The sequence below is a fragment of the Orcinus orca genome, chromosome 3, assembly GCF_937001465.1.
Source record: "Orcinus orca chromosome 3, mOrcOrc1.1, whole genome shotgun sequence".
Taxonomy (NCBI): Eukaryota; Metazoa; Chordata; class Mammalia; order Artiodactyla; family Delphinidae; genus Orcinus; species Orcinus orca.
Genome location: NC_064561.1, coordinates 93,877,824 through 93,899,540, shown reverse-complemented (window position 1 = coordinate 93,899,540; position 21,717 = coordinate 93,877,824). Strand labels below are relative to the sequence as shown.

The 21,717-nt window shown below is 46.9% G+C and overlaps 1 protein-coding gene across 5 annotated transcripts in view; it reads left to right on the top strand.

The window, feature by feature from the left end:
- The window catches only part of MCC (MCC regulator of WNT signaling pathway), a 430,805-nt gene that overhangs the window by 365,750 nt on the left and 43,338 nt on the right, over window positions 1–21,717 (top strand). For all 5 annotated transcript variants that reach the window (XM_004267446.4, XM_049707486.1, XM_049707489.1 and 2 more), the window contains 5 exons: window positions 11,376–11,522; window positions 12,721–12,810; window positions 13,927–14,075; window positions 18,297–18,437; window positions 21,051–21,154. In XM_004267446.4, coding sequence (XP_004267494.2) covers window positions 11,376–11,522; window positions 12,721–12,810; window positions 13,927–14,075; window positions 18,297–18,437; window positions 21,051–21,154 — 631 coding nt within the window. The remainder of the gene's footprint in view (window positions 1–11,375; window positions 11,523–12,720; window positions 12,811–13,926; window positions 14,076–18,296; window positions 18,438–21,050; window positions 21,155–21,717) is intronic.

The window sequence follows — 21,717 nt, the reverse complement described above, 5'->3', positions numbered from 1 at the left end:
AGTATGGATTATGGACCATGACTGGTATCTCCCAGCTTTAGTAACTTGACATCCACACACAAGCAGTTATTCTCTTTTGTCCTTGATGGAAATTTGTTCATATCTTACCTGTTCCATTTCTCTTAGGAGTTTCTTTTTTCTTTTTTTTTTTTTGCGGTACGCGGCCCTCTCACTGCTGTGGCCTCTCCAGTTGCGGAGCACAGGCTCCAGACGCGCAGGCTCAGCGGCCATGGCTCACGGGCCCAGCCGCTCCGCTACATGTGGGATCTTCCTGGACCGGGGCACGAACCCGTGTCCCCTGCATCGGCAGGCGGACCCTCAACCACTGTGCCACCAGGGAAGCCCAGGAATTTCTTTATATGAGGAAGAAGATGCCAATATTAGCAAATTTTAAATTCATAAAATACTTATTTTAAAAAAAAACAACCACCTTGCTTTCACGTTCCCAGCCCTAATCTGGCCTCGTAGGAGCGAGCTGAGAGGAGGGCGATCTTGCTCCAGTGTTTCCTTCCACCTCAGTTTGGGAGTCCCGGCTGGCTCTTCCTTTGTGTGACTGGAGTATTATTCAAGATGAGGATAGGTTACACAGCAGTAGCAAACTAACCCCCCAAATTTCAGTGGCATGGCCCACCAAAAGAGCTTGTTTTCTGGTTGCACTGCACGTCCAATGCAGGTTTAGAGATGAGCACACAGCTCTGCTCCATGTACTCACTCAGGAACCCAGGCTGATGGTAACCCATTATCTAAAACATCACTTGAACAGACTCACCCCTATATCTGAATGCTTCTGCTCACAGCCCATTGGCCAGAACTATACAGATGCTCCACCTAACCGTAGAGGGGCTGAGAAATATGAAGGGAGCACATGGGTATTTGTTGAGCCATAAATGTTCCTAACACAGCTGATTTATTTGCTTTGAGTATGATACCAGATAGACTTGGACAGGAATCAGGGTGCCAGAGAAACTGGCGGTTTCACTCATCCATCTCGAGGTGGCTCTCAACATGCGTGACAGAATCACTGGGAAGCTCTTTCAAAGGATAGATGCCCAGGCCGTTCCACGAGCCACCAAATCAGTGCATGGGGTGTAGGACCCTCGTACACTTCCCTGTTGTGATCCCAGCCATCTCCCAGACAGGAAAGGGGAGGCAGTGTCCTTCAGTCACTGGGCGTGTTCCAAGAGGCTCTCCAGCCATCTTTACCTCTCTCCCCACAGGTGGAGTGAAAAGAGAGAGAACCACAGCCTTCTGGCCCTTTCTATTCATGCCTAGCCTGCTCCTCCAGGGGCCACAGTATGGCAGTGATGAATCTTGCATCTGAAACAAGAGAGGTTCCCAACCCTGTCTGTCCACTCACCAGGGTCACATGAGCTATAGGAGTGGGTGCGGAGAGGGGTGTGCTCATCCTAGAATCTAGCAGGACACGGGCACCCTGGGGCTCCAAAGGCAAGGTGCATTGCCTGGCATAGGGGAGGACTTCCTGTGCTACTCGATGAGGGAAAATTGTTTTACAAGGTGCCACCCACCAATGCATTTTTTTTTCAGTGCAGTCTTGATAGCTTATTTTTAAGGACGCATTAATAATATTAATAGTATTAACATTCTTTGGATATTTTCAGACTAAACATACCCCTCTTGGACTAAAAGTAGCTACCTCTGAAGGCAAAGCAGGACGCAGAGCCTGAATTGTGACACTGAACATGTTTTGAGCATTTACTTGTGATGAGCAGTGATTTATGCACATCTCATTTAGTCTGCACGAGAATTCTACAAGAGGTACTATTATACCCTTCTTAGACATGAGAAAACTGGGGCCCACAGAAGTTGAATAACCTTGGTCTATGCTGACATTAACTCTTAGCACCAAAGCTTCGGCTCTGGTAGCCTTACTGTGGGATGCAGCATTCATTTTTTCTATTGTTTGGACTCCTTTCCTGCGTTCTTTCTGCTCTTTTTCCCATTTCTTCTCCTGCTTCCACACAGACCAGAAGTAAAGCATCCTCTCTTATAGTAACGTGGGTGCCAGACTCGTTAGGGTACCATCCATCAGTCTTCCTGGCATTCCAAAACAACACAAAGTGAAGACAAAATACGTCTGTTTCCTACAGAAAAGGCTGTGTGTGCATATGTTTGTCTTGAGCCCGACGGAGCATTATTGGCAAAGCCTGTCACCCCTCCTCTCTGTAGTTCGAGGGAGCTTTAAGTGCAATCCAAGGCAGAGAAGCCTCAAAACTGATTTCCTCGTGTCTTCTTTGGAAACTGTTTCTAAAAGGGCTTTGTGCACATCTGTGCCACGGAAACTGTGAAGCAGCTTTTTTTATCTGTGGGCACTGGTGTTGGCTTATCCATCCCTGTCTCCCTTCTCCAGCCTCTGCTCCTGTGAGGAAGTCCAGCTGCATAAAGGCCAGCTCTTGGCTATAAAGCACGTAGCTGACTCCGTTTGTTTGAAAGCTGGTAAGAAATGAGGAGGACAGCCAAAGCGCTGACCTTTTCCCTGACACAGCCACTTAGGTAATCCAGTCCAGGTTCCTTCGTGGGCTGTAGAACAAAAGAACACAATATACCCATCACATCTTCAGAGAATGGAAATGCTGCTGGGCTTGCTTTCCTCCTTCTGTAAATAAATTCTGATGTCTTATCTGTTGGAGGCCAAGAAAGAAAAGTCTTATAAAATCTCCAGTAGGAGGAAGTGGTTCTCTGCAAAACACTCCCCAAGCCTGGACTGAGAGGAGGCAGCTTTCTCGAGACTCCACCAGACTCACCGCCTCAAGCTCGTTCAGTAGAACTTTTCCAGCCCAGTGATCCTCAGCCTGCTGCAGGGTAGAAATCATCTCATCTCAGCCAGCCGCAATTCACAGTGAAACTATGGATTACGACCTAACCGCCTGAAATTACGGCTACGCAGCGACCGCTCCTCCGTTATCATCAGCGGAACAGGCTCGTTCTTTTATGACTAATAATAATGTTTCTCATCCTACTCAGGACTCCAGTGCCACCTTTCTTTCGTGCTTGTCGCTCATCTGTGGACCACATTCACAGATGCCTTCATCAGCACGCTCGGTCATCTCGTTGTCTGTGCTCCTATCATGGTCCTGGGAGAGCGAAGGGCCAGTAGCTGCTCCACTTACGCCCGCCCCTGCCTCACTCTCCCGGTGAACTGCCCGCCTTCCCAGAAAACTACCTCTGTGCCCACCCCAGCGATCTTTGTCTGCGACAGACTCTTCTTCCTCGCCAGCATCTCTCTCTCTGGCTCTGCACAATCTCTTAGGCTCCCGAGTGCCCATCTTTGTATTTACTTTCTTTCATTTGTTTTTTTTTTCAATTTGGCCTGCGGGGCAGAGAAATAAGCTAATTACATCCCTCTGTTAAAGCATGCTCATTGATCGTGAAAAGGCCCTCTTTTAATTTATGTATTGCTTTTCTCTCCCACTCCCTCTCCCTCACTTTTATGTGTGTCCTTATACACAATGTTTTGTGTGTTGTTTTTAATTTACATCAGTCGTGTCGTGCAGTAGACTTTTTTCTTTGTTTCCCCCGAGCGCTCTGATTTTTAAGGTCTGTCCATGTCGCTGTGTATGCACGAGGTCTGATGGCCTCCTGACATTCTGTCGTGTCCCCACCATGGTTACCGCGCCTGACATCCAGACCTCCCACTACCACAAATAGCACTCCAGTGCATAGTCCCGTGCACATGTCCTCTTTGGTCCTGTGTGGAAATTCCTCTGGAATACATGTCCGGGAGTGAGGTTGCAGAGTCCTGGGGTGTGCATGTTCTTACTTGGACCAAATCCTGCAGTGCAGCTTTCCAGACTGGCCCACCCATCTGTCCGCTCACCGGCAGCATAGGAAGGTTCCTTCTGCCCCTACATCTCCGCCAGTTTTTGTGCTTATCATTATTCCTCTTACGCCATTCTTTTTCTGAGTTCAATGTTCTAATTCCTGAAAAGCCTGCGTCCTTGGGAAGTTCTTTCAGCAAAGGTCTACGGGTGCCTAATTCTTAATCTTTGAGAATATCTTTATTTTTTCCAACACTCTTCATGATAGGGGTATAGTTTCTTTTTGTTGCTTAGACAGATAACCACCAACAGTGGCGTAAAATAACACAGATTTATTAATCAGCGTGTCATCGGGGCTGTGTTCCTTCTCAGTTGTGCTTCCTCATTCCTGCAAATTCCCTCTTGCCACGTAAGGTCATATATTCACAGGTTTCCAGGATTCAGGTGTGGACATCTTTGGGGGCCATTCCTCAGCCTACTGTAGTAGGCCAGGTATTGGATTTTAGGGTGACAGTTTTATTGGCGATGTTCAACAGATTGTATTGAGACTGACGCTGTGTCAGACACTGTTCAGTGTGTTGAATACAGTAGTGAGTGAAACAAACCTACTCCCCTGCCCCAGAGCCTGTGTCATCTCTCCCCACCTGACAGCTTTAAGATTCTCTCTTTATCCTTTCCCCTCGCCCTACATTTGCACCGCAGTGTTTCTAGATACGCCGTGTTTTCATCCTCTTCTTCCAGTTAGCACCAGCTGCATAACAAACCACCCCAAACATGGAGCCCTAAAACAGCAATCAGTTACTGATAACTGCATCCTCCTGGGGATGACTGGGCTCCAGTGGACAGTTCTCTCTCTTGGGCTCAGATGTGGTCGCAATCAGATGGTGGCTGGAGCCAGAGTCGTCTTGAAAGTTCCTTACTCGTTTGTCTGGTGGGTGAGGCTAGCTGCTGTCTGGACCTTAGCAGGGACTGTTGGTCAGAGCACCCACAAGCATCCTCTCTGTGTGGCCTGTGCTTCCTCACAACAGAGTCGGTGGCGTGTAAGAGAGCTAGGCAAAACTGTATTACCTTTTCTAACCTAGGCTTGGAAGTTATGTGGTAGCACTTTCACTACACTGTCTTCATCAGATGCAATCTCTCAGGCCAGGCGTGTGCAACGAGAGGGGAACTAGAGTCCAGTGATGGAGAGACTATCAAAGCATTTGCAGACACATCTAAAAACTGCCACAACTACTTAGCACCTGACATGATACTTAAGTCTCGGGACTTACGTTGGTCTCTACATCTGGAAAGCTCACCTGTTCTCTTTTCAAATAACGTTTCTCTGTCATTATCTGTCATTCTCTGTCATTCCTGTCCTCTGGAACTCCTTTAAAAGTGTGTTGAAAGGGCTTCCCTGGTGGCGCAGTGGTTAAGAATCTGCCTGCCAATGCAGGGGATGCAGGTTCGAGCCCAGGAAGATCCCACATGCTGCGGAGCGGCTGGGCCCGTGAGCCATGGCCGCTGAGCCTGTGTGTCTGGAGCCTGTGCTCCGCAACGGGAGAGGCCACAACAGTGAGAGGCCCGCGTACTGCAAAAAAAAACAAAAAAAAAAAGTGTGTTGAAGCCTCTCAGTGACACTTGCATATTTTGTCCTTCTTTAGCTGCCCATGCTGTGTTCTGAATTCTCTGTACTGTGCTCCTGTTCACTACTTCTCTTTCAGTTTTATCCAGTCTAAAGCTTAACCTATACATTGATTTTATTTCATTGACTACGTTTTCCATGGGCTTTTTTTTTTCATCTACCTATTCTTGTTTGATATCTGCCTATTTTTGTTTCGTAATTTATTGTGTACAGAAATTACTCCTTCTACCTCTTTAAGGGCCCTAAACATACTTGTGATTGTGATGTGGTTTACTGGTTGCTCTATTCTGATTTCTCCCCCAGTGGAGTCATCTCCTGATTTAGCCTGCTGGCTCTCCTGTCTCATCCTCCTCTCCCTGCAGTCATCCTTCCATGTCAAGCAGCTCCGTGGTCCTGGGCTCCTAGTCATGGGAGGCTTACGTCTCTTCCTGTTCTCTAATGATATTGGGTGGTTTACCAGTTAGGTTTCTGGGGCAGTGAGTGGCCTGGCAAAATCCAGACCAGTTTTCAGTGTGAATGTGTAAGATTGGGGTCCCACACTAGGGAGCTAGGAGAAACTTGGACTCCACACCCAAATGTGTCACAGGTCTGAGATGTTGGTTTCTTAGGCTTGACCCGCAGCCCAGGGACTCCTTTCCGGCTTCCGGGGCAACGCGCTGAGTCCGCTTCTCACAGATGGGTCGGGCAGGAAGGCTCCCAGCTTGATGCTGGAGGATCAGCTCAAAAAGCCTGACCTGCAGGGGCCCCTGCCCCTCTCCCCGCCCCACACCCCGGCGTGCACACTCCACGCCCTGCTCTCCATCCCACGGCTCCCTCCTAACCTCTCTAACCTTATTTTTCACTTCATTTCTGGCACCTGGAGATTTTACTATCTTTCTTTGAACCTTGGCAATGAATTTCTTTCTCGTTGTTCCTTTTTATGCAGCGTTTCTATGCATTTTTCATAGGAGGACTGTCTGTTTACTTTAGCTGAGGCTGTCATATGCTGGAAATTTCCATTTGTTCTGTATACAGACAGCTACCCCTCCTGTTTTCAGCCCTGCCTCTCATTCTTGTCCTTCGTAGTACCTGCTGGGGCTGCATCTAAACCCTGCCAACCTTCTTCTGGGTAGATGGGCCACCTCCCCTCGTATAGTTTGTAGAATTTGCCTTTTTGCATTTTGTTTCTTTCCTCAGTACTCTTCCTTCCACTCTGCTTTTAAGGAATGCGCCCAAATCCTCTGTCTGCTAATGCCCCAAGCACATTCTTTTCACTGTTATGGTTTTGATTCTTTTTTAATTCTTTACTACCATTTTCATGAGGTCTCTGGGGTTTGAAGAAAATAATGCCTTGAGTCAGTCTGCTGTCTAGAATGCAGAAGCTCAGCTGACTTCTCAGTGCTGCTGGGTAAGCCTCTCTCTCTCTCTTTCTGTCTTTCTCTCTCTGTCTCTCTTTCTGTCTCTCTCTCTCTGTCTCTGTCTGCCTGTCTCTCTCTCTCTCTTTGGGTTATTGGTCAGCTTCCTTTCTCATTTCTGACAGCTACTATTTCCTCCTTCTCTCCTAGCAGAGGACCTTGACTCTTGTCTCTAAGAGAGACAAAAGCCGTCAGGTGGGAGCCTCCTGTTTCCCATCCTCATTTTCCAGTCTGTAAACACACCTTTCTTATTATCTATCCTCACCTCTTCTTTCTCTCTTAGAGCAAAAGCCGCCCCTTCCTACTGTCCTCAGTTGAGTCTTCGGTCCAACCAGCTACGTAGAGTCTCTCCTCCCACCCACGTGGCTGTACCTTTTCCCTTGGCAACTATATCCACATGTAGAAGTCCAGTTCTGATCTCCTTCCCTCAGATTATATTTCTAGTTGTTGACTGAATATCCTTCTTCACACCTCTGATGGTTTCCTCAAATTCAGTATATCCAAAGTTGGCATCTTTGTTTATCTCTGAGAAATCAGCTGCTTATGTTTTCACCATTTTGCAGAGTAATACCATGATCCGCTAAGTCATTCCAGCCACAAGTTTGGGTATCTCGTCCCTTTCTTGAATCGTTCTAGAACTGCATTGACCAATACAGTAGCTACTAGCCATGCAAAACTATGTAAATTTGAATTTCAATTAAGTAAAATACAGTACAATTAAAAATAAAGTTCCTTAGGTAGACTAGGTGCATTGCATGTGGCTTGTGGCCACCGTTGTGGACAGTAGGGCTATATAACATTCCCGTTGTTACAGGAAGTTCTATTGGACGATGCTGGCCTAGGGAATATTAGGCATCTTTGCTCCCACTTCACTGACGGTATTTGAGCCTTCATCATTTCTCACGTGCAGCTTTGACTCATTTCCTTTCTCTTCCTCACTCCAGTCCATTCTCTTCTCTAATAAAATGATTTTATGAAGCCCTTTTCGCTCTTTGGGAAGTCATTGAACTCTTAAGTGAGAGAAGCAGAGTCCTGGCATTTTACTGTCATTTCCTTCCTTGAACCTTCAGAGCCCCCCATGCCTTTTCCTCTTTTTATTTGCTTGTTAAACAGCTACCCAACCTTCCAGATTGCACGCCGGCGTTTCCTACTCTGGGAAGGCAGAATAATGCTTCTTTCACAACGCGGACACTCCTTGTTGGTGTCCCTTCTCAGAGCATGTTTCACGAGGTGTCTGGCTAGGACAGACATCTGAGCCTAGGACTCTGAGCCACTGAAAGATGAGGATCTCACCTTCATACTCTGCAGGTTTCAAATGTACATAACAGACAAACTTCTCTTCTGGGCCTCTAGATGGGGCCTGGCTACATACTCACTTTAGGAGAAATGAGAAAATGGCTACTGAAGTCGTGTTCTGTGTTCTGCTGTTGAAGATGTCAACAGCATTTGGGAAAGGCTTTATGGGTGATGAATTACTTTCCCACAGTATCGATTCCTACTTAGGGTTCCTGTGATTCCCAGCTACCCCCTGACTCCAAACCACATATCTGGTTGAAAGAAAGATATTTTCTTTAATAACATATCTTCAGTGAAAGGATAGGTATATTAGTTAATTACCTCAAACTTAGTGACATAAAACAACAAAAACATATTCTCTCACCGTTCTGGAGTCTACAGAATCAGGGTGTTGGCAGGGCTGCACTTCCTCCAAGGGCTCTAGAGAGAATCCTTTCTCGCCTCTTCCAGCTTCTGGTAGCCCTTGACTTGTGGCCAATCCCTGCCTCCGTCTGCACACGGCCTTCTTCTTTGTGTGTCTGTGTCTCAAATCTCCTTCTCTTTTTTCTTACAAGAACGCCAGTCATTAGGTTTAGGACCCACCCTAAATCCAGGATGGTTTCATCTTGAGATCCTTAGTTTAATTACATCTACAAAGACCGTATTTCCAAATAAGGTCCCATTCACAGGTACTGGGGGTTTAGAACTTGGATATATCTTTTGAGGGGGACACAATTCCACTTACTACAATGGGTAAGAATAAAAGTGAGGACTCTAACAGCAGTCTCTCTCCCCTCTCCTAAGCCTTACCTAAGCTGAATCAGCAGGTTGGTTATAGCCTTCATTTCTGTGCATTTATTCATTTAATTAAGACCCCACCTCCCAAGCCAGAAGAGAGAGGCTATTTAACTCAACCAGCTGTCTCTCTTTCTTTCCATCACAGACTCACTCCACCCTCTTCAGCTGGATTTTTTTCACTGCCTAACCATGATCATTAATTAATAAAGCGTAGACCAAAATAAGCATGATTATCACCCTTTAGTTTTCAAAGACATTCTCTGCGTCCAGAACTTTTAATATGAGAATGAGTATTTAGATTTAGAAATCATTTTAAGCATGCGTGCCCATGCACAAGCACACCATGGAAAATGACTGGAAGCTCTTACTCTGTAGAGTAAGAAAGAACATGGGTACTTTTTCTGGCTTCATTTTTCAGTGTCATCTAAATTTTCTACAGTGGACATGTTTGACTTTAGTGATTAGAAGAAGAAACTTTTTTTTTATAACATGGGTAGTTTTAATGACGCTTTTATAAAATGCCCAGGGCCATTTTTGCTTTTTTAAAAGAGAGATGAGTGGGCCAGTTGAGATTCTAGGAAGCCCAGACCACTGATTGTTTTGGGAATGATTCAGACACTTTTTAGATTTGGGAGTGGTGTTAACACTGTTGATTATTCAGGACCTCGTCAGACTCTCACAGTGGTAGAACTTGAAATCCATGGTCTCTACCAGAGTGGTTTCCCTGGTGCCAGGAAGCTGGCCTGATGGAAAAATGGGTCCTGTCCCTCTGCCATGGGGCACAGAGAGGCACAGTTAATCGGGACCATTCCAGAATGAGCCTGGTAATCTCTCACCAGCAATACCACTTGACTTTGACAGGGATGTGTTTTTCTAGTCTTTAAACTGTTTTGAGGGCAGCTCTGTGTCTGGCCCTTTATGAGGACGACACACATTTCTGTTAACCCCCAGTTACTGGAAGCCGCAGCAGAGACAGCTTTCAGGCACTTTTGAGCTGTTTCACCATTGAATGTAGTTCTCTCTGGGGGAATTTTCCTATTTTGGCTTCTAATATGCTGATGAATTATTGAAATTTCAATTACTTTTGGTTCCCAATTTAGCAGAGTGGAGACATGCAAGATACTGAATACGAAAAGCTCTCCAGTTGCTTTTAGAGAAGGGTTTGCTTGGAAGGGTTGGGCGTCAGGGCTGGCAGAGGTGCAGCCCTGCTCCTTCTGTGTCGGGGACTAAAGTACCACGTGGCCTTGGCAGTCCCTTAGGTCACTGCTGCTCAAGGTGCGAGTCCCTGACCGGGACCTGGCATCTGCATCTCCTGGGAGCTTGTTAGATACACAGACTCCTAGGCTTGGTCTCCACCTACTAATCAGAATCCCTGAGAGTGGCACCCTGGGCTCTGTGTTTTAACAAGCCCTCTGGGACATCCTGGTACACTGACAAGTTGGGGAAACCCTGCCTTAGATGTCCTGGTGCTAATTTTTCCCAGTGGGGTCTGGTGCCCATTTGTAAGCACCCTTGGATGCCTCAGTCAGTGTGCCCTTTAAGATAGACACTGTACGTAATGATAAAACTGTGATCAAGGTCATCAGAGAGACCAGTTTCTAACAGTCATCTTTACTTGCTTGGAACACTTCTCTCTTTGGAAGTCCGTGAGCCATAACCATAGAGAAGCAGAATCTGGACATTTAAATTCTGTGCAGGTAAATGTGTGTTCTAAATGTAATTGAAAGGGCCCTGTGTTTCTCTGTACCGCAGGGCTATTTAGATATTCCTTCCCACTGTCCCCAGGATAATCTCATCTCGAAGTCCCTTGGAGAGAAGCCGTGGGTACCATCTCTGCCTCATCACCGTAGCCTCACCTCCTTCCCAGGGCAGGTCTCTCTCCTACACCGTGCACACTGAATAACTTGCAGTTCTTCAGACACAGTGTGTCATCCAAGCTACTCTCCCTGCCCCACCACCAAAGCCAGCCCCTTACTCATCTCATCCCTTAAACCCTGCTCACCTGTGAGGCTCTACTCATGGATGGCTCCCTAATGACTTCAGGTGGAGTCACTCTCTTCACCTTTTCTGCTTCCTGCAAACTCTGGATAGATATTTATGGCACGCGGGTGCGCTTGTGTTGAAATTGTCTCTCTCCGCTGAGCTCTGAGGTCCACGCAAGTACAGATTTCATCCTGGGTTCTGTCCCTTGTGCCCATGTGTGTCAGGCACACGAGGCTGAATGAATAAACATCCCTCAAAGATGGTCATTCTACTTCTGCTGGAAGCTTCCAGTGCCTTAGGAAACATGTTCCCTTCGTACGTTTGAAGAACAGATATACTTGGCCAGCACGTGGCGGACTAGTTAAGAACAGCAGTGCATTCTATGTGTACTCAACCGACTTAGCTTTTCAGGGAAGCCGGTTTCTTAACGTAAATGAAAGCTCTGCCCTCCCCTCCGCCAATCTGGCTGTTCTCCTCTTTGGCCGGGGAACCCACCCGCTGTGTCTGAAGGTGTTCTTTTTTCAGGTTCGAGAGCTTCAAACTAGACTGCAGAGCGTGCAGGCCACAGGGCCCTCCAGCCCTGGCCGCCTCACTTCCGCCAATCGCCCTGTTAACCCCAGCACCGGAGAGCTAAGCACAAGCAGCAGCAGCAATGACATCCCCATCGCCAAGGTGAGCTCCCGGGGACGGCAGGGACACCTCCTGTTATCTGGCTGCCCCAGCCTCCGTGGAGCAGGGCCACTGTGCAGGCATGCAGTTAGCTCAGCTGGCCCCCAGGGGCTTCCTGGGGTCCCACACAGGCCTCCTGTGCTGGAGCTGCAGGGAGAGATAACCCACTAATGGTTTTTTTTTTTGCGGTACGCGGGCCTCTCACTGTTGTGGCCTCTCCCGTTGCGGAGCACAGGCTTCGGACGCGCAGGCTCAGCGGCCATGACTCACAGGCCCAGCTGCTCCGCGGCATGTGGGATCTTCCCAGACCGGGGCACGAACCCGTGTCCCCTGCATCGGCAGGCGGACTCTCAACCACTGTGCCACCAGGGAAGCCCCCCCACTAATGTTTTAAGTCTTTCTCGGCTACAGGCTGGACACCAGCTCTCATTAATCAGCCAGCTGGAGCATGTCACAGCTGACAGGTCGTTGTAGAGAGTGAGATGTTTTGTCAGGCTCTGCAGTGCGAAGGGGTGGGCGGAGAGCTGCTCTCGAGGATCAAGGTTCAGCCCAGGAGGGGACCCTGAGTAATGAACCAATGATCTCCCCGCTCACGGGACTGACAGCCCTGCCGGCAGAAAAATAGATTGTGATGGGCAGGCCCTGGCAGCTGTGAGAAGTAGCCCCTCCTTTCTCAGCCACAGCCCCCCCCCCCCCCCCCCCCGCCCCACTCCTAAGTTGAGTCTGCCCCAGAGAGACTGTTCGAATGATACACGTCCTCTCCCCGGTAGCCCTACCAGTCTCCACAGGAAGGTTGGTTCTCAACCATCAAGTTTATTAAGTCAAGTCAAACCAGTGTTTCTCAACCAGAAGTGATTTTTGTCCCCCAGGGGATATTTGGCCATGTCTGGACACCTTTTTGATGGTCATAGCTGGAGTGCTACTGGCATCTTATGGCCAGAAGCCACAGATGCTGCTGAACACCCCACAATGCACAGAACAGTCCCTACAGCAAAGAATATCCAACCCAAAATGTCAAAAGTGCTAAGGTTGAAAAACCGTGAGTTAAGCGGAAAAACTGGACAAGTGAGTCGTTTTTAAGACTTGATGAATCCGTTGAGTTGCCGCAGTTAAAGAGTAGCCCCGTATAAACAGAGTCTCAACAGTGTATATGGGGAGTTACATGTTGTGTTTTGAAAATGTTTTGTTTTGTTTTTTTAAGATTGCTGAGAGAGTGAAGCTATCAAAGACCAGGTCCGAATCTTCATCGTCTGATCGGCCGGTCCTGGGCTCAGAAATCAGCAGCATAGGGGTGAGTGTTCATGAGAAGCAAGGCAACAAAGTACCCAGTAAAGCTACACAGTGGTTTATCCGTGATAGAAGAACTTCCAAAGTTCACCCCCAGTAAACCGGTTAGTTATAATAAGAAATCATACCTGATTTCCTTCCAGAGGAGCCAATGAAAATGTATAGTGGTTTGGAGCCAATGAAAATGTATAGTGGTTTGCATGTGGTGAATCACCTCTTCAACTTTAAGGGAGATTTTTTTTTTCTCTAGCTGAAACCATTCAGAAAGAAGTGATTTAGGTCTGGTTACTGGCAATGTAGATGAAAGCCTTAAAGTATCTGCTTTATATCACCCTGCTTCCCCAGAGATGGAGTGAGTCAGGAAGCTCTAAGAGAACTTTACCGTTCGCGCATCCCTCTTGAAAGGGAAGGTGCTCTCCAGTGAGGAGGATTGCTGCCTTTGAAGTGTGGCCAATGCTGTGACAGACCAGAACCTTCCAGCTCAGTACTAGAGCTTTCATTTGTAGAGCCCTGAACCCCGTGGGGCTGTAAGCTGATAAATGGTGAAAAGGGAATTTCAGTTCCCTGGGGATGTCCTTTAGAATTCTGGGGTAAGGCTGGGAAATCCAGCTTATTTGGTCCTCAGGGGTGGGGAAAACCAGAACAGCACTCTTAAGGCCCTAGTTTAGAGTTTTGTGCTGGGCAGAAATTGCATGCACCCAGATTCCATGCCAAAGCCAAATTATGAACATAAAGGAGTGGACGCTCCGCTTAACTACAACAGCCGGAGACAAGTCTGGGAGTGGCAGGGGGTTTCGGAAGGGAGAAGGATGTTCAGCCTCTGTTTAATATCCAAAATTTTAGGTCTCTAAACACTCATGATCCCACATGCCTGCTGCCCAGGATGCAGCTTAGAAGATGCCGCTTGCATTTTGACACTGTTTTATGTACTGTTTCACAGTAGTTAGCTTTCTATACTAGGATGATATTATACAAACGGAGGAAGATCAGGGTAGCTATCTCCTGGTGCCTGTTTCTCAAGGAACATCGGCTTTAAATTGTTTTGCGTGCAAAGCATGCCTGGGGACCAGCGTCCCTGAAGTGACGCTGTCCAGAGGGGGATTAATGCTCATCTGTACAGGTATCCAGCAGTGTGGCGGAGCACCTGGCCCACTCTCTTCAGGACTGCTCCAACATCCAAGAGATCTTCCAGACACTCTACTCGCATGGATCTGCCATCTCGGAAAGCAAAATTAGGGAGTTTGAGGTGGAAACAGAACGGTTGAATAGGTAAGGAGAAATTCTGCATATTTGGATGGTGGCACTGGGGGCAACTCCTTTCCCTTCCCAAAGATCAACTCAGGTTGGCTTATGTGTTGTGACATAGAGTGATGCTGTCAGGCTGGTGGGTGGGGAGTTTCCACCATCCTGTTCATCACAGGAGGGCTGGCTTCATGGGCATTGTGTGACCTGTCATCAGATGCACAGGGCCTCGTGCTTAAAAGGACCCCACACTTGCTTTACTGCTCTGCTGTCACTGTTTTAAATTCTTAATAATTTATGAAGCAGGGGCCCCGCCTTTTCATTTTGCAGTGGCCCTAGCAAATTAAGGAGCATGTTCCGGGAGCAGTCCATAAGGAATGACAAGTAGGTCAGGATGGCAAGATGGCTCCCAAGCTTGCAGCCTGAGCTGCTGAGAACCACAGAGAGCAGCTCTGGGATGTGGACTCAGCACCCAGGGGTGCCTGGAGCCAGCAGAAGCAGTCTGATGAAGGGGCTCCTGCGATGGAGCAGGCATGCTGGTCTAATCCTCCCTGCTCGAACTGAGGGTTGCCTAATTTTATTTATGCTTTTTGCAAATGTGCACATCCCCCCATCCCTACATCCTATCCTACTTAGTTCTGATTATCTAAGTAGTTCTAACTATCCTGCTTAGAATAATTCCACTGTGTGTACCCAGTTTTATGGGTTCTTCCTAAATCTTATGCCAGAGGTGGTTTGAGTTTGTCCCCCTGCCTCTTGGCAAAGACTGGCTTGTGTGTTGTCCCAGCAATGAAAGAGAGCTGCTAAAAAAGCAAAAGAGAAGGACCAGGGGCAAGCCACGGCAACTACTCAGAAATTGGCTCCACGGTGGCAGAATGGACTAGCAATGGCATCCAAGTGTGCTGTGGCTGCCCTGACCTAGCAATCTTCAGTGGGAGAGCACAGTCAGAATTGGAAAGGTTTACGAGCTAACCAGTCAGAAATGTGGATGCCATTCCCCTGGTGTATGGCAAACCTGAATAAATTGAATTATCCTTTTAGTCCTCCCTGATTTGAAGCTGTTTAATATAGCACTTGAGAACCAAGGAAATATGGCTATCTAGGTCATTTTAAATCTTGAAATTAAATGGTTTCCTTATTAAATCCAAAATACTTAAGAGTGACAATCCTGATGATTGCCTTGTAGCAGTGAAGAAGCAGCCCTCTCGGTATCACAGGCAGAGGAGTGCTTAAAAATTGGATCAGATATGCCCTTTGCAGTTTAATGAAGTCAGATGCCTTCAGGGGCCCTCTGTGTAATGAGGATCTCCTCTCTACAGATCCTGGGATTTAACAAGCCTGCTTTGTCGTTGAATTTGAGGGGAGGTTCCTTTCTCTTCAATTATATGCACCTAGGAGAGACCAAAGAAGGGGGAACTATTTAGTGCTTGTAGCTCACGTTATCATGGAGTTTAACAGCTTACAAAAGGCTCCCCCACTGACAGCCTCTTAACCCTCAACTTGGGAGGGCAGAATAGTCCCATTTCGCAAATGAGAAACCAAAGGCTTTGACTTTGAATGACTTGCCTCAAGTCCAGAGCTGTTAAATAGCCCAGCTGATCGACCCCTGCCCCCCTACCTCACCTCCGTTGTTCTCTATATTATCACAGCTGCTGCTAGAACATGGGAATTCTTGTAAATAATCTACCAGTATGTTCTGGTGTCTGTTATTTAACTACCTGTCTCAGAGTTGGAGTCCTATTACCCTCCAAAAATATTACAGCCTTTAACTTGTGTTTGGGGGGGGGGGGCAGGGGTGGGTGTCACGTCTACTCAAGTGTGTTTTCTCATTTAACAAATCCGTGTTAAGCACTTACTATATGCTGGACTATTTGGATGCAAAAGAAAGTAAAACAGACAAGATCCCTGCTTTCATGGAGCTATGTCCTGTTAAGGGAGCTAGACAAAAAGCAGACAAATAAATAAGAGCGTAAGAAAGCTCCCCATAAATAGGACACTGTGACAGAATAACAGGAAGGCTTGATTTTAGTAGGCAGCCAGGGAAGGCATCTCTGAAGGGGGGACTTGTCAACTGAGATTTTCAGGGGAAAAAGGAACAGCCATATGACAAACTAGGAGGAGACTTACGGGCCAGCTTACCAAGTTCAAGGCTGGGAAGTGGTTGGCATGAAGTTAGAATTGCCCAAATGCCCATGGAACTGAAATAGAATGAGTGAAAGGAGGAGTTCCATGAGATAAGGTGGCAGAATAGGCAGGGCTGGGTGAGATACAGATTTTGAGGCCATGGACAAAGTTTACTCTTTAAGTGTCATTGGAAGTTGTTAAAGGGTTTTACGTAGGAGAAGAACAGATCTGATTTAAATTTTGAAAGTTCACTCAGGTGTGAAGAATGGAAGGAGGTGGGCAGGAGTGGAAGCTGAGCAGTGGACCAGCGTGGCCCAGGTGGTGGTGATGTGAAGGGGTCAGTATATGTTTGGTGGTAAAAACCCACAGATGTAAGAAAAAGGGATGGTCTCAAAGGAGAGTCTCAGGTGTCTTACTGGTGGTGTTGGGTACACGGTGGTGGCATTTACTGAGATGGAGAAGATGGAGGAAGATAAGGTTTGAGGAAAATTGAGAGTCCCCTTTGGGAATGTTAAATTGGAGGTGTCCATGTGAAACCCTGGATATGTGAGACGGGCACTCAGGAGAGAGGTCTGGACTGAAGAAATCTGGGAGCCATGGGAATATAAGTGCCTGTTAAAGTTGTGGCACTGGATGAAATCGCCCCAGGGGGAGAGTGTTGATAGAAGAAGGGGCCCAGGATGGAGTCCTGAGGGAACATCAACCCTCACAGATTTTATAGAGAAGAGGGAGTCAGCAAAAGAGACAGAAGAGATGACCTTTCGGGTAGGAGGAAAACCAGTAGACACCTCTCATGACCCAGGTAAAGGAGAACGTTTCAAGAAGGAAGCCAAACCCGATTACAGGGGTACTGCCTGAGAAGGCCTGTAAGATAGAATTGACCACACGGAGGTCTGTGAGCTGAGTAAACAGTTTCATCTAATCCGTAGGGACTGAATGTAACTGGAGCAAGTTGAGAAGTAAACGAGAGAGTGGGGACTGTTTGAAGAAATCTGAATGTGAACAAGGACAGAAAACTGTGTCCTTGTAACACCTTATGTTGAACTGACCTTGTTGTTGCCAGAGCCACACAGCGGTCTTAGCTGTACACTCACGGGACATGTTCTGCGTTGGCGAGTGTCTCCATAATCTGCTCTAAGATATGTGCCCCTAAGATTTATCCTCAAGGCAAATGAATTCCAAGCCCCTTAACATTTTGTGTGTGTGAAACCCTGTGTCTCTTTAAGACTTGGTGGTCAGAGTGCTACAGATGGGCACGTCCCATGGGAAATGAATCATTGCATTCAAGTCATCAATGTCGTGGGACAGAAAATGGAGAGGCTGAAGGCTTACCTTCTTCTGATTTGCTTTCTGACTTTGCCATGAACTTTTGCCCTGAACGTACAGTTCTGATTCCTATAAAACTTAAAGTTCCCACCACTTATCCTACCAGTAGTTAGCAGTTAGGGGTCTGTCCAAGCTGGAAGGAGCTTTGGACACGATCCACAGTTCCCATTCAAAGGCCCCTTAAGTGCAGTTTCTTGTTCATTCACTGATTCATCTTTTGCTCCTGCCCCATAGTGAGTGTTCTGAGTCAAGGATCTGGGGTCAAACTGCCTGGTTCAAATCCCAGGGATTAATTACCCTTTCCGTGCTGCCTCTGAGAAATGGGGATAATAATACTTAGTTCAGAGGGCTGTTGGGAGAGTTACTGATCAAGGGCTCAACAAATGGTAGCTATTACTGTGATTTCATTTGTCCCTGTGGACGGTGGTTCATCGAAGCATACCAGTTGTAACTCTTATGAGGGCCTGAGGTCGCGTGGTTGGTTCCTTTCCTTGGTGTATCTACAGAGCCTAGTGCAGTACCTAGCAAATGGCTCATCTGTGGCTGGCTAGGAAATAACCAGGAGTTTTTTATTTCTTTTTTTTTTATTTTTTATTTCTCATCCACACAGAATTTAGTGATTCTTCAGCTTTGAGCTTCTTCCTTCATTACTTCTCATCAGTTGCATTTACTAAAACATCTGACGAGCTCACATCCAATGTGCATTTTGGCTGGAATCTAGAGTCAATGGCTAAAATCTTGGCAAATTCATTGTAGTCCTGGTGTAAAATTGTGAACGTGATATTCCTTCCTTTGTAGCCGTATTGAACACCTCAAATCCCAAAATGACCTTCTGACCATAACCCTGGAAGAATGCAAAAGCAATGCTGAGAGAATGAGCATGCTGGTGGGGAAATACGAATCCAATGCCACCGCGCTGAGGCTGGCCCTGCAGTACAGGTAGGAAGTGGGGCGGGGCAGGCGAGTAGCCACTTTAATTTAGAAATACATGCATAACAAGCTTCTGCATGAAAGTAGACAACATAACCAGCAAATGCTAGTGTGCTATATATTGAAAATCAGTTAGCACCCTGGTGGCAGCAATTAAGAAAATAAGGGTAATGAGTGTGGTATTAGTAAACAGGTATGTTTCTGTTCGCATGGTCAACTTAAATATTATTTCATTCGAGTAGTATCCCTCAGAACATCAAGTTTTGTGTTACATGTTCAAGTCTTGTTCTTCCTAATCTTTTTTTCCCAGTCTTTATTCATATTCATATATATTTTACATTGTTGTAAATCTGGGGCACTCTCTTCCTTCAGGTTGTTACAGTTTTGTAATGTTGCTTAAAAGTCTCCATTTATTTTGACTGGCTGTATCCCCTACATCAAGTTCATATGGCGTTATTACTCATTTCTCTAAAAGACATTTAGACTTTTGCAGACTCTTGATATTGAAAATAATTCGATGGTGAATAATTTAAAACAAAAGCCTTCATTCTTGTGAGTATTTTCCTCAAGATAAAATCCCTGAAGCAGGAATTATAGGTCAAAGGGTATGAATATTTTCATGGCTCCTCAGGCGTGCTGCCAGTTTTTTCCCATAAAAACAAACCAGTTGAAATGAATATGATGCATTCATTGATGAGCAAGTGGTGTATGAATGTACCACTCTTTTTTTCAGCTTCATTGGCTTTGGAATTTATCTATTTTTAAATTACTGCTTGGGAAAAGCTACGAAACTATGCTTTATTGTTTTCATAGATTCATTCGTGTCACCACTTAGGCATATTTACCGAAGTCCCAGAGTAGCGATTGTATCTTACTCTTGGCATCCTTTCCAAAGGTCAGTATTGTTTTCAGAAACATTGCTTCTTCAAAAAACAATATCAAACCTAAATATAGGAGACCAAAGCAAGAAAGCAATCCTACTAGTTGACAGACACAGCAAAGCAAACAGATAATCGTCTATGACAACTCTTGAAACAGGCCTTTCTGCACCGGCAGTCTGCCTTTCATCCGTACAGAAGAAACAATGTCCCAGCGTCTCTAACTTGAAAGACCAACTAACTGCCCTTGAGAGGAGGAGCTGCCAGTACCCAGAGGCAGTCACTGGACCCTCTTCCTTATCTCTTAGTAAAGGAACTTGAAAGTAAAGACAATAAAAAACAGTCTCTTGGCTAATAAGTGTTGTGTAAAGCAACATTTCCCCTGCTCAGCTTGGAGAAGCTAATCAGTTCTTTGCTTGGGGGGGGTGAATTTCACTACTGCAGGCATCTGGCCAGGATGACTGAGGCATTAGGCACACGCTCCATCCAGTACAGACGTGGGTCCCTGTGGGGTCACAGGCAGCAGTGGCTCTCAAGAGGTCGCTCTTTGATCCTCTCTCTACCTGGTGTACCCAAAGAGAGACTAATGTTCTTCCTCTTAGAAATCCATTCTCAAACTCTTGTCAGAGGTTTTGTGAGTGTTTCATGAAACAGTTGTACAAACATCTAATAGAACTTTCTGTGATGATAGAACTGTTCTCTGTGCTATCCAATATGGTAACTGCTAGCCACACATGGCTGTTACACATATGAAATGTGGCTATTGCAACGGAGGAACTGAATTTTTCATTTTATTTACCTTAAATTCTTTTTAATTTAAATATCCACATGTGGCTAGTGGCCATTCTATTGAATAGGTGGGTCTGGGTCAAAACAGTCCCCTTTCTAGGGTGCTGTATGAATTACCTATTATTGTATGACTGTTTATTACATCACAGTTTCTAGGGTCGGGAATCTGGGAATGACTTGTCTAGGTAGTTCTGGCTCAGGGTCTGTTACGAGGTTCTGGTCAAGCTCTCAGCCAGAGCTGCATCAGCTGAAACCTTAACTGGGGCTGGCAGATCTGCTTCAAAGAAGCTTTGGGTAGGGTCCTCAGTCCATCACTGGCTGTTGGCTGGGCGCCTCAGTTCCTAACCACATGGGCCTCTCCATAGGGCTGCTCAAGTGTCTTCAAGGCATGGCAGCTGGCCTCCTCTATAGAGGATGATCCAAGAGGGAAAGTGAAGGGAGGAGAGAGAGAGACCAGGATGGAAATCACCGTGTTTTTTAATAACCTAACCTCGGACATGACATCCCATGACTTCTGCCTTAGTCACACAGACCAACCCTGCAACAACGTGGAAGGGGATTATGCAAAGGCTGTGGATAGCAGTGTGTAGAGATCAGGGCGATTGGAGAGCATCTCGGAGGCTGGCTGTCAGGAACGTATTACCTTTCCCTTCGAGCTGATCATCAAAGGGCCAGCAGACTTGCCTCCCTCATCTTTATGGCTTCTCTTGTATTTTTCTAGATCCTAGTTTAAAGTTTAAAAAAACAAAAAAAAAAACAGGGGCAGGGGAGGGGGCCACATAACAGAGCAAGACCCTGGCTCTGGCCAGGAGTATCCCTGGGTATTTCCTTGCTGACATGGACGGCGAGGCTGAGAGCCAGGTCCCGAGCTGCTTCCCACCCCGGGCACGGCGCTGCACTGGAGAGGCTCGCCATCCTCTGGCTGAGTTGAGGATGCTGTGTGCTTCTGTTTCAGTGAGCAGTGCATCGAAGCCTATGAACTCCTCCTGGCGCTGGCCGAGAGCGAGCAGAGCCTCATCCTGGGGCAGTTCCGCGCGGCTGGTGTGGGGTCATCTCCTGGTAAGTGTGGCCGGAGTCCCTCCGTCCCCTTCCTTCCTCCTCACCCCCCCGCCTCTCTTGCTCTCCTGCCCCCATCTCGGCTGTTGGCATTGGCACGCCTCCCGACAACATGAAATTCCCTTGTCAAGTGTGTTTTTCATTTTTTCCTCATGACTGAGTGAGTAAATTGTTTATGTTGAATGCAGCAAGAACTGGAGTGGAAACAGCATTACAGACAAGTTAAAACAAACAAACCCTCTCAGGAAACGTACTCTCCCCGGCTGGCAGTAGAACCAGATGGAGTGGGAGGCCCAGGTTCACGATGAAAGGGACCAGCTTTCCCGCAGCCTCTCTCTGATGCTGGTTGTTGAGGGTCCCTTGGCTGCCCACAAGGCCTTTGCCTCTTGTGGCTGCTTTTGTTGGCTGTGCTTTTTCTCCAGGTTTGTTCCTTTGAGTAGGTTGGAAGCGTGGGTTCCCCCTACCTGGTCTCCAGGTGTCGTGGGAATGCAGAGGAACGTTTCATACCTTGCTCTTGTCAGCCTCACCGAATGCGAGCCCTGGGAGCCCCGGGAGCCCCGGCCTGC